Genomic DNA, 12882 nt, shown 5'->3' with positions numbered 1-12882 from the left:
ATTAGTAACACCCGTCAGTCTGAGAGACTTTAAGCTTTGTACTTGTTTTAGAAGTATGTTCAATTAAGGCTTTGTTGGGATGCATTGACACATCAGTACAACATTGGTATCAGCAGCAAATAACATTGCATGAACCAATGTCAGTGACAGATGTGTGTCTGTTGTGTATCAATTTAATGCTGTTATCCAGTATACCTAGATTCTGTTTCAAAGAAGAGGCTTTTATTGCTCAGAAGAAATTACCTTTTGGACAAAATCTTGTTTGTGAGAGGACACGTCTGCTCTGTGGGAGTTCTACACCAAATGAAGTCATAAAAAACACATCTGCAATCAGCTAAATTGACGTTTTAATCAGCATCAACTTTCTCAATTGGAGCATCTCTGATTTTTCAGAAATATCACATGGCAGCAACTCAATGCATTTAGGGATGTAGGTGTGGTCAAGACGACTAACTGAAGTTCAAACTGAGCATCAGAATGGGGAGGAAAGGGGATTTAAATTACTTTGAACGTGGCATGGTTGTTGGTGCCAGACAGGCTGATCTGAGTATTCCAAAAACTGTTGACCTACTGGGATTTTCACGCACAACCATCTCTTGGGTTTTCAGAGAATGGTCTGAGAAAAGGAAATACCCAGTGAGCAGCAGTAGTGTGGATGAAAATGCATTGTTGATGTCAAAGGTCAGAGGAGATGATAGAGAGGCAACAGTAACTCAAATAACCATTCATGACATCGGAGGTATGCAGAATACCATCTATGAAGGCAAAATATGTTGAACCTTAAAGCAGATGGACCGCAGCAGCAGAAGACCACACTGGGTGCCACACTTGTCAGCTAAGAACAAGAAACTGAGGACTCGTCAAGATTGGACAATAGACGATTGCAAAAACGTTGCTTGGTATGATCCTTGATTTTAGCTGCGACATTCAGATAGAAGGGTGTAAATGACATGAAAGCATGGATCCATCCTGCTTATTATCGATGGTTCAGGCTGATGGCGGTGTAATACTGTAGAGGACATTTACTTGGCACACAGTGGGCCCCTAAGTACCAATTTAGCATCGTTTAAACACCACAGCCTACCTGAGAACTGTTGTTGACCATGACTATCCACTATGTCACAGAGCTCAAATCATCTTAAACTCTTCTCTTGAACTTGACAGTGAGTTCACTGTACTCCAATTGCCTCCACAGTCACCAGATCTCAATCCCATAGAGCACCTTTGGGATGTGATGAAAGGAGAGTCACATCATGGCTGTGCAGCTGACAATTTCTGATCATGAGAACAAAGGGAAGCTAAAGAGCCCCAAAGCCATTAGATGTGACAAAAAAATGACATACACACATATAAAGCAGTTATAGTGTTGACACGTTGTATGATATTTGACGATCTGTATCCCTTCAGTAACACTAGTTGTGAGGCTTTTAATCTTTGACACATATTTGAATTCTGTAACCTCTCAAATATGTCCACTTCTATTGTCATTACATGCATTTGTGAATGTTACACAAAAGAGAAACTTAAAGAAAAAACATCCAAACCGATAATAACACCTATCTCTTATTCATGCACTCTCTTGAGCTTGGCTCAATACACTGCCACTCCATGATCAATAAGTATGATCAATACAGTAGGCACTCTCAGAAATGGTTCTGGGTTAGAGCCAGATTTCCGTCGAATCCAATTCCAACATTTGAACTCACCCCTGCTGTGTTTTGCTTAGTTGTCAGCATTTTTGGCACAAGATCGTTTTATTTAAAGACATTTGTCCTTGTGTATAATGGTGGAACCTTCATCTTCCTTTTCTCTGTTTGAAGAGGCTCCTTCAGTGAGTCCTTCAGTGTTGGCTGAGATTTCTCTGTTAGAGGGCATTCACAGACACATCACAGGGTTTGATGTGAGACTTTAATTGCTGGTTTTGCAGCTGCCACCCAGGTATTGAACGTTAAATCCTCGCTATTATTAAATCCATAATCAGAGTTCTTATCTGCTGTTCCGCTGTTATTATAAAAGTCATATCTCTGGGGTCCTCTGTGTGGGATCAGGTCTGATGAAGAGCAACTAAGACAAAAGGTTATCATTTCATACTCATTTTATACTTCAAGTTATTTATCACAAATAAACAGGATCAGTTCAGTTGATATGGCTTTAACACTAATTCACATGATTATCTATCTGAAAATCAAGGTAAGGATAAATTAAAAAAAAAAAAGAAAAAAAAAAAAAAAAACTCTATTTATGCAGCCACACCAGAGCGTCAGATCATACATCATGATGTTAACCAACAGCCTGAGTTAAACATCATAGTGGTCACTGAGTAGAATGCTGCTGTTCCCAATGTGAAGGATTAACTTTAGATTGATTAAAAAGTTTCGTTTCAACTCCTGCACTGAAATAGTCAGGGAGCAACATTTTCATGAAACTCCTAGTTCATAATTTGTATGCAAATGTTGCTTTTGGAAAATCAAATTGCAGGAGGTCTCTGAAGCCCCACTGTTATGTCAGTGCTCTTGTACTCCTCTCAAACACCTTGCCTATAGATTATCACATGTCCTTCTTCCTCTTGTTTTGACCTTCCTTACACAATTCTCCTATTCATCTCAAGAGACAGACACCATATTAATATTGCTGATAGAGCAGATGAGGTGTTAGCCATGAAATGAAAGATTTGCACTCTAGTAGTAATATAGACTAAAGGGAATGCAGATAGTGTAGCAAATATGCAGCTTTAGCAAATTATATATGCATTCATAATAGACTACATATGAATATGGACAACACACCTCTGTCATATTCTGATGTACAAAAATGAAGCCAAAATAACCCTGTGACATGCACTGACATACAGTATCACATTGCTGCTTTGAATTGCAGAAGGGAGCTCACTGGTGGAACCAGAGTGGAAAGCTCCACAGTTGAAAATGAAGCCAATGCAGATGTGCAAAAAAAACAAACTGAAGTTTAGGCTGGGCAATTAATCGAAAAATAATCGAAACCAACATGTAAAGCCTCTAACCGACATCAACCCGCCTTGGCAATTGTTTCAATTTTTTCCCCTTTTCTTAGAAAAATATGACTTTTTACAAAAAGCATTTTCATTTCAGCTGATGTGTGTTTTGAGTTCAAATGTTTCAATAAATAACCATAAATCGAGGTAAAAAGTTCAATTAATCGTGACTTTGATTTTTGCCATAATCACCCAGCCCTACTGAAGTTCCTCAAGTGTCCACTTAAGGCTGGCTGCAGAAGTGCTGGAAGTCACAGACACATTTAGTGTTAAAATGGTCATCCACAAATCAACATACAGCCTTGTTTCAGTAAATTGTTTTTTTTTTCTGAATAGGTCATAACTTTACATTCACACACGGTATAGCACTGATCCCAATCAGATTCCATCAGTAATTTCTATGTAATGTCTGTGGTGGATTTGGGGTTTTGACACTACACTCAATATTCACCAAAAAATACTAAAATTTACAGATAAGATCCTTCAAGTCGGTAAAGTACTCCGCAGAACAGCCTCTTGTGCTAGTTTGAAGCAGACACTCACTGTTATGGTAAATTAAATGACTGTTTTTGTAACATTTTCTCTCCCCCCCCCCCCCATTCCTCAGCTAATATAGAAGAGGACATTGCAAGGAGCCACATTTGTCAGAATAGCTGTCAAACATGCACATCAATTCTTTTTTTAATTAAATAACTATCAGTAAACTCTTCAAAAAATGAACTCTTTGGTGGAATCTATTGCAACAAATTCTGTGTTTGTTGACAATACATTTGTGATGTATTTTAACTATTACGTTTGGCCAGTACCCCTTCTGTTAATGGGTTTATCTCTCCTTGGTAGCTGCCACTTAATCCACCTTAGTATACAGTCAATGGCATGTACTTGCTTTAATGAACGCCAAAATATGTGTTCCTCTTTAAAAAGAAGAAAGAGTAAATGCAGAAATTTGTATGGAAGTCATGCTCAGCAGGTAACATGCTCCAGGTACAAAATGAGGTGGATTAACTCCTGTGTCCAGCAGCGCCCACTGTTTGATAAAAGTAATTAAGGCTCATTTTATTCCTTTTTATTGTTGGGTATGTTAGCTCCCTGCTGACAAAAGTGGACACCAGGCAATGTTTCTACCAGAAAATAAGTACTGCATGACAAAGAGAATGATCCTTGTGTGATTTTGGAAAAGGAGCTCTGGTTTTTGTGACATTAGGAGACGGGTCAGGGATAAGAGATGTTTTTGGCTTCTGTACAGATTTGTGTTTTTAAGATGTGTGACCCGCGCATGATTTTCCCTCGTGTCCAATATGGGGATACAACTGTGGTTGGCTTAGCAATCAAGATACTCTCCAGAAAACATGTGGGATTAACCCAGTTTTGGTTTGAATTTCAAAGTTTCCCAAAGAGGATAAAGCTCATGAGAACGATCATGAATGCCATATTCTTTTGCCGTTTGAAGAGTATGCTTCTTTTTGGGGAGCGCTGCCAGATGCTGCCTTTAAACCATAATCTTCACACAACTCTCTTTTACACATGCCCATTAATTTCCACATTAAAGGGGTCAGTGTGCTTCAAAATCGTGGTCCTTTGACTATTGAGCAGTTTTCAAAATATTGGAATTGGAGTTGCTTGCTGCTGCAACTTTTAAAAAACAATCTTCTGACACAAACAATCCAATAAGCTTGCTTCATGCTTCAAATGTGCAGAAGTGAGACAGTCAGCATGATTTGTATTTCTTTCTGCAACACCAGTGAATGAATGCCTTTGAGGAAAAGTTAGTCCAGCGGTTTGAAATTCATTGTTGTTTTGCCTGCTTTCCTCTGATGTCAGGATTTTTTGCCAAGTGCAACCACTCTGGACAACTATAGATACTTTGACCCTCAGCTGTAACCTAATGAAATGTATGAACTACTTTGTTTTGCATGTGCACCTGCTTTAGTTTCCCTGTTGCATTTTTTGTACCTAGTATTTGACAGATCTAAACACTGAAAGGGACACCAGTAGAAATGAAAAAAGCCTTATTAACAACATGTCTGCTTGACTCTCCTTTTATTGCTCCTTTTTAATGGCACTCAAGCCACAGCCTGGGGTCTCAGTCTTGCTGCTCCGTCAGTCTGCCTTGGTTTTCATGCACCACTAAAACCAACAAAACTACCAGCGACACATGTTCCAATACCCTGTTAATTACAGGAGGTTCCTTTTATACCCTTGTTAACTTATTACCCACTGTGGATAAATAGAGAGTCAAGGCCACACTGAGAGCTCAGGGCAACCCCTGTCACAAACTGTTTGAAGCCTCAAGATGTGCAGTTGTGGTGGCGAAGGAGCCATTGCTGGCAAAGAGAAAGATCTGACTTTGAAGAGGCAGACCTCTTGAAAATGAAGGCATCTCCGTCTGTGAGGAAAGAAGGAGACAGGGCAAACAAAACACATCACACAGACTGCATCATCGCTGCTCTTACTACTTCTGAACCCTTGTTGTACCCTGCATCATCCCACATGTGCACATACAGAAAAACAGATGCTTTATGTGCGGATCTCAAGAGATTAGAGAAACAGACCTAGACCTTACAGTAAACAGAGACACAACATGCTCTTTTAATCTTTCTTTGGTGATAGTAAGAGTATGAAACCTCAAACAACCTCTCCCCTCCCCTCCTGCGCTCCCTCTCATCTCCACAGTTCCTCTCTGGGTTTGTAACATTTATTGGGCTTCATAGGAAGCCTGCTGGGCCCGCTACAATACAGACATGCTCAGTGAGGCTGTGGGAGCATTAGGGACAGCCTCAGAAAAGGGAGTAGAGCTGAAGGAGTAGAGGGAACTGTGACTGTGATTCCCACATTCTGCTTGCAGCCACTGATCTGGTTTGTTTTATTTCATCCTATGCTATATATGCAGTACATCCCACGCTGTTTGCCTCCCCAATGAGCAGTCTTTAAAGAGCTAATCAGCATAATTGGCCACAAACTTTGCTAATTTCTCTTTAGTAATGGTTTAAAAATGAGTAATATGATGCATTGGAGAGAAACTTGAAAGGAAGAGAAGCTGCAGACTAAAGGGACAGTTTCTGAACTACCACATGAAGGGAAAGAGTTAAAGAAATAACGAGTGGAAAGGACAATTTCACACTGCCAGTTGTTTTTGTCTTTAACTTCATTCCAGTTTGGATTTATCGGGAAGAAGAGTTTCTCAACTGTGGGAGAGCATCTATTATTGATGCTCTGTCTGTGGCTGTGGCCCTGTTGCTGAAGCCCTCTTGGGGACAGTATGTCTTCTCTCAGGAACAAGAGATAGCTTTTACCCTTTCTTCGTAATGCAATCCACAGTCTTAAGTTGTCCCGTGCATTGTGTCTGAGGCATCCTCTCCTTTGTTGCAGAGTTTTTTTTTTAATCTGTCTGAGACATATTTGGTATGCTTAAATTATTTAGAACAATACAGAAGAGCTGAGATATCCCTGACCCTCTTATCTGCATGCCAAAACCACAAAACAAACCAGATAAACATTGTCTGATGCTTGGGATGTGGAGCTCCAGTGTATCATTAAAGTTTTTAAACTGCTTTAATGACCCTGTTTTTTTCTTTTTCTTACAGAAAGTGTAACCAGCAAGGCTGAAATGCAAGAAGAATCAATGAATCGGGACCGTGGTACCACTGTACCTCTGCTACTAAAGGGCCAGGAGCGCAGACCTGTCTGCGAGCTCATGTCTGGGGTAAATACTTTGCAGCACTCATTCAGTGCATACATATAAGCTGGTTTCCAAGAGCTCAGCCCAGTACTCATGCCTGTTTTTTGTTTGGCATAAACACAGTATATGATTCCATCCCTTGTTGCTTGTTTCCCCGCTTGCTTGATTTTCTTCAGTAAAGTCCGTGTTTTGGCTCTGTTTACCCTCTAATGGTTCCCTATTGTGGTTTCTTTCCTCCCAGCTCCCTCCCACTGTTAAAATGATACCCCTCCCTGTTTGTTGAATATGAGTTTGCCCTCTGGTGAAGCTTCTATATGTTTATTCCTGAAACTTGTCAGTGTTGTGACAAATTTGCAAGTCTGAAGGATAAAAACTTGATGCTGTGAATAAGATGTGAAAGCATGACACAGCATTGTATCATTTATTACCAGCAGAATAAGATGTGTCACATTAAACAGTGTATACATTTCTTGTCCATAGTTACAACAGCCCTCTTTGGTCTCGTCGGACTTTTGATTCCAGGCAGGGAGAAGCATTGCTTCCTATATAATTCAAATGCAGAGTGACTCCTCTGCCACAATGTAGGAAATGCTTAGCTGTTCAGAAAAACAAGGAAATTAGATTTTTTTCTTGAGAGCAGGGACATCAATACCTTTTAGTAGGGCCCTGTGATTGCTACAATCACGGCAAAAAAAGTTTTTCAGGAGTTGTATGTATGACCCCAAACTGTTGAATTTTTCAGCCTATTTTTATTGGCAATTATCCTGCCAGCCTCTAAGTGTATTTTGCATGTGAAGTCAGGGCAAGTTGATGTGACAGCATTGCACAGCTGGGCGACTGTAGTTCAGTAGGTGGAGTCGGTCTTCTTGCAAACAAAAGGTCATGGGTTTGATCCCCAGCTCCTGCAGTCACATGTTGATATGTCCTTGGGCAAGATACTTAACCCCACTTTGCTCCCACTGCTTTGTTGGTGGCATTACCTTCAGTTGCCAGACAACTAGAAAAGCGCTATCCTAGCTGAAGTCCATTTTGCAGGAAATATTCCGAAAAATTCACAAGCAAGTGGAAAGGAGTGACATTTATATCAGACAACTGTTTGCAACTGGTGGACAGCTTCATTATGTTTTCTGTCCATCAGTATGCATTAGTGGGGAGCAGTAATATGGAGCTATTATTGTTGCAAATGTATTTGCAAATCCGTACAAAGATCTACGCATAAATCCACAAATGTGTGTACAGATCTGCAAGTCCGTGTAAAGATTTGCAAATGTGTGCAAAGTTTTGCAAATTTGTACAAAGATCCACAAATGCGTGCACTAATCTGCAAATATGTAGACCAATTTGTAAATGTGAACTTAGTTCATTTTGGTTCAGAATCTGCCTCTCAATTGGCTGTCATACACTCATGACTTTTGCAACACTTGTACCACGCATGATTTGCACTCAGATCCGTAAGCGTGTACTTAGATCTGTAAGCGTAAAGGTTGGGTCTGTTGCCCTCAGCGCAGGCTCACAGGCAAGGCTGCCTTTCTCATCACATCGGCATCACACAGGAGGCAGCAGGTAAGACTTAGTAAGGGCTCTATATAACATCAGTGTGGAAGGAGAAATGTTATCGTATTATACTGTTATTGTTATTATTCATATTTTCATTGAAAGAGTGAAGAAAATAATGACTTCCTTATCTCCAAAATCGAATCACAGCGGTGGTTGAATTGCCATCTCTACAAGACAGGGGTTCATTGTGTTGTATTTAACAGAAATCCCCATTATGGCGCTGTATGAGCCGGGTGATGTTAGCAATAAGATCAGCAGAGTGGTCTGTAACATTTATATTTATATAAATTACAGGGGAAGAGAAAGATTGTCAGTCTGGCACGGAGCTAAATGGCACCAACCAATGCTGACATCTAAATCACATTACTCCGCTGATGATGGATGAGTGACAGTATTGCAGACTTTCATTCACCTTGTCTGGGGTTCAAATCTTGCAGACCTGTACACGCTTCTGAGATCTTTGTACACGTTTGCAACAATAATAGCTCCATACAGTAAATGGGTATCAGTACTGTCATCAATGAAAATATCTCTGCCACAGAATGGAATTTTGAAACGCTGCCATCACCACCTAAAATGCATATGCTGTGATGTAGTGCCGTGGTTTTCAACTGGTGGGTCAGTACCCAAAAGTGGGTCGCAAATGTGTTCCTGAAATTGAAAGTTGCACCCAAAAAAATTGTCATGTGTGTTGTGCTGTTCCATGTCTAAACAGTATATTTTTTATCAAATAAACCAAATTGGTCAAAAAATACCTGAGATATGGGTCGCAATTTCTCAGTGAAGAGTCAGTGGTGGGTCCTGAGACTTAACCAGTTGAGAACCACTGATGTAGTGATGTAGTGCACACATGTGTTGCATCTTTATGGGCCAATCAGAGCAACAAAACATGTGAGGTAGCCACTACTGAGATACGCCCCTATACCAAAGGAGTAAACTCCATAGAGAACTGGGTAACATGAACCATGGCGACTGTAGACATGTAAGTACACGACTTTTGGCGTTTTTGGAAAGAAACAACTCAATGCTGTTCTTTGTTCTTATTTTAATGAATAAATTTTGTCAAGTTCTGATAAAACTGGCGCTTTAGCAGCATCCATGCTAATTTCCTCTACCATACTTGCACAGGCCTCTTTTTGCTGCTTGCTTACGTCACGACTCCACCACACCCAAAAGTACTGCCCCTCGTCGCTGATTGGTCCTGTCACTTTCTAACCGGGCCCAAACAGTTCAGACGGTAGATTTGCAAGATGGAGCCGCCAGTGAGAAACACGGAAACAGGCGTATCCATCTGCTTTGCAAGGTTACGTAGCATTGATATTGGTGCAAAAATCATCATCATAATGTCACACTCTGTTGCTTTATCTGACAATTTGATTAGTTTTCTGTACATCAAATCCCGCCTCCTGACAGTTTGTCAAGAGTGAATATGTGAAAATAGCACCACACATTTTTTTCCCACCCTTGTACTTTTTTAAATCAGAAAAGGGCATAGATGTTAATTAAATGTATTGTTTTTAACTAACATTACCATAGGCGTGAGGAAAAATGCAACTCTGAGCTTTAGGGCCTCCCCACCTTCCTTTCAAAGCCACATCAGATATGCTCAACCACAAGTTCCAGCTGACATGAGGCATTATTACTGAGGAAATACATTGATCTCACAATAGGCTATCTACAACCTGACCCCTTCCAAATTAAACTGACCGCCAGGGCAGCTGGTGATTGTCTTACTGCTGGAAGACTTAAACCTCTGCGGGTAACAGATTTATGTAGCAGCTCTGTGTGCCAGTAAAAGGTTATCAAGCAGTCGTAAAGTATTGCACAGTCATTAGAGTGACATCCACTCTCTGCACACAGATATACTTCCAGGCACACTCACAAACAAACCTAGACATGCTCACTGTAGTACAGAGCTGTCACTCAGCACACCAAAGACATTTCTATGAAAGAGAAAGCATTTTTTCTGAAGAATCAAGTGACAATGTAACGATCTTAAACTGTCCCCCACTGTGGACATGTCAGACAGTTTCTGTTTGATCTATGCTCGTGTTATAAAGCTGGTCTAATAGCAGATTTAGCCTTGGGCATGAATACTCTTTGCTTCCATGCCGCTGCTCATGGCATTTCTTCCCTCTGACATCTTTTTTTCCAAAAAAATGTCAAGTCATCCTCGGGCGTTTTTTGGGAAAATTGCTATTTTGAGATTTGATTTAGAATCAAATCATCCCAAGTTCTCTCAGCCATAAATCAGTGGCACTGGAATAGTCGCATCACATAGTCATCACAGTTATTCCTGCACTGCAATTAGATCTTTCTGCCAAAGAGGGCATGATTTTATGCTCTTTTAAAAGATCGATCAATGAAGAGTGAGAGTATCATTAATGAGATAAAGTTTTGCCGAATTAAATGTCTTTGAATCCCTGTTAGTTATAGGGTAATTTGAATCTAATTTAAACCCCTTTATAGAAAGGCTATTGGGAATTTGAATAAACTGCACAAGCATTGCATATAAATCATATCAAAAAGGGGATATTCTTTGACTGAAATGACAAGGATTATCACTTTAAAATGCCAGACTGCTTGGAAAACTTTTTAAAACAAGTTTAATGTGCCAACTTTTGTGTCATGCACAGACTTAAAGTGTAGGATGAGGAAGCTGTCTTCCTGTTCCTCTGACACTATTGTGCCTTGCCACATCCTGCCTTGTACAGAGCTTGTGCTGTGTGTCAAAGCGAGGTGAAGCTTCAATGGAAGGTTGATCCTCAGGCAGGATGGGTGAGATCCGGGCACCACCTCATCACTCCCATCATCTTTTTGTCTTTCAGAGTTATCCTGCGTCACTGCAGCTGCTGGTACGTGCGGAAGGTGAACAGCTGATCCTGTTGCTGGAGAAGAATGAGTGAGTTTTCCTGTGGTTCATTAAGAACCCCCTTTGCTTTCTCATCATGAGCACCAGGACAGAGGAAACATTATATTTATTAAATGAAGCACACAGCAAAGAAAGGAACCTGAGCTGCTAGCTGGATAACATGACTTATATATGCATTGGAGAAGAAGTTGTTTGGGTCCGAGCTTATATGTAGAGTATTCAAGTTGGGAGAAAATAATATATCCCCTAGTGATTGGACTCTTTTATGGCTGAGTCTCTCTGAAGGGCCGAGAGATGAAAGCTGATAAAGAATAAGGCAGAAAAGAGCTCCGAGGACATTCTTACCCTCCCTTTCCTTTGCTTTCCCTCTCCTCTCATCCTTCCTATCCCCTCCAGTCTACGGAAAATAACACAGTGAACTGTGAAACAAGGGGTGGGGATCATTTGGAGTTCATAAATATTTAGATAAACACAAACAGACGTACAAACTTTCACATGTAGGGAAGGGAGATTGCGGTGAGGCAGGCTACATGTCTGGAGGAACTGTAATTTTAGAAAGAGATGGCATTACTGTCTGAAATCTAGTTTTGACCAATATCCCTTTGTCAAACAAGAATGTAGACACAATCTTTTACTCGGCCGCTTTGGGACATGGATATTGACATAAGAATGATAGACTTGGTTTGTGACTTTTCAGACCTCCAACATTTGTTACTCTTTGACCAATACAAGTCTGAATGCAGAGATGTCTGCACTGTTTTCAGTATTTAAAATGAAGAATCACAGTGAGTGAAAATGAAAAACAACCTCCACTGTGGAAACTGAGACCCAAAGAAATTATTGTTATTGATATTCAGTCTCAGTTGTACATCTGACATTCTGGGCCAACTACTACTATCTTAACATATTTTTTCAAAAATTTTACGAGGCTGTTAAGACAAATAATATTGTTGGGGATAAATAACACATTAAACACATCATCCCATTTTTTATATTCCAATATGGATAACAAAGGGTGGTAAAAAAAAAGTCAGAAGTCATCCTGAATCATGAAGTATTATTATTATTGTGACTTACTGTGACTTACAATAATTATTTACATGATATTATTGTTAGCATGGTCAGTGTATTAGGAGTTACCCTCTGAATCCCTTCCTTACACACATCTCCAGATATCCTCCCTGACCCAAACTGCTGCAATTCAAATAACCTGCCAAAGAAAGTACAGAAATATCCTTAAATATAAAAGCCCTGTCCAGAAATGACACATGCTTTAGAAAAACTGTGTCCCCACTGACCCTTTTGTTCCCCGTTCGCCATGTAACCTACCGTGACCTCGGCGTCAGCTGTGAGTCATCCGTCACCAGCCTGAAGCCCGAGAGCTCGCTGCCATTCCCATCCGGCCTGTTCCCTGTCAGGCCAGATGTGTCCTCTGTCGCTTCACCAGTTCAGCCAACCCAGAACAGGTGGTCTCTGACCTCAGCATGGGTCCGTTATGTCCAGGCTGTTAGCATTCAGTCTGGGGCAGAAGGGAAAATGAGGTTGTGTGAAAGGAAACAACTAATGATGTAGAGATGATAAAGTTTTTCTCTGTGATTTGCAGAAAAATTCTGTACCTGACAATGCTTAAATATTTTCTGTCCTTTAACAATTAACAATAGGCACACCATTTGCAGACCGTTTAGTTGTACCAGTCCAGTTTTTCTGAGATATGCCTGATAGTTGATTTGATTTTCAAAAAAATGGTAAGACATGACAGTTAGG

General features: G+C 40.4%; 1 protein-coding gene across 6 annotated transcripts in view; it reads left to right on the top strand.

The window, feature by feature from the left end:
* adam12b (ADAM metallopeptidase domain 12b) overlaps positions 1–12882 on the top strand; it is a 166832-nt gene that overhangs the window by 60208 nt on the left and 93742 nt on the right. For all 6 annotated transcript variants that reach the window (XM_041789975.1, XM_041789973.1, XM_041789974.1 and 3 more), the window contains 2 exons: positions 6595–6713; positions 11075–11148. In XM_041789975.1, the coding sequence (XP_041645909.1) occupies positions 6595–6713; positions 11075–11148 (193 nt within the window). The remainder of the gene's footprint in view (positions 1–6594; positions 6714–11074; positions 11149–12882) is intronic.

Source organism: Cheilinus undulatus, linkage group 6 (genome assembly GCF_018320785.1).
Source record: "Cheilinus undulatus linkage group 6, ASM1832078v1, whole genome shotgun sequence".
In the NCBI taxonomy this organism is placed as follows: Eukaryota; Metazoa; Chordata; class Actinopteri; order Labriformes; family Labridae; genus Cheilinus; species Cheilinus undulatus.
This window is presented reverse-complemented; position numbering and strand designations above follow the sequence as displayed.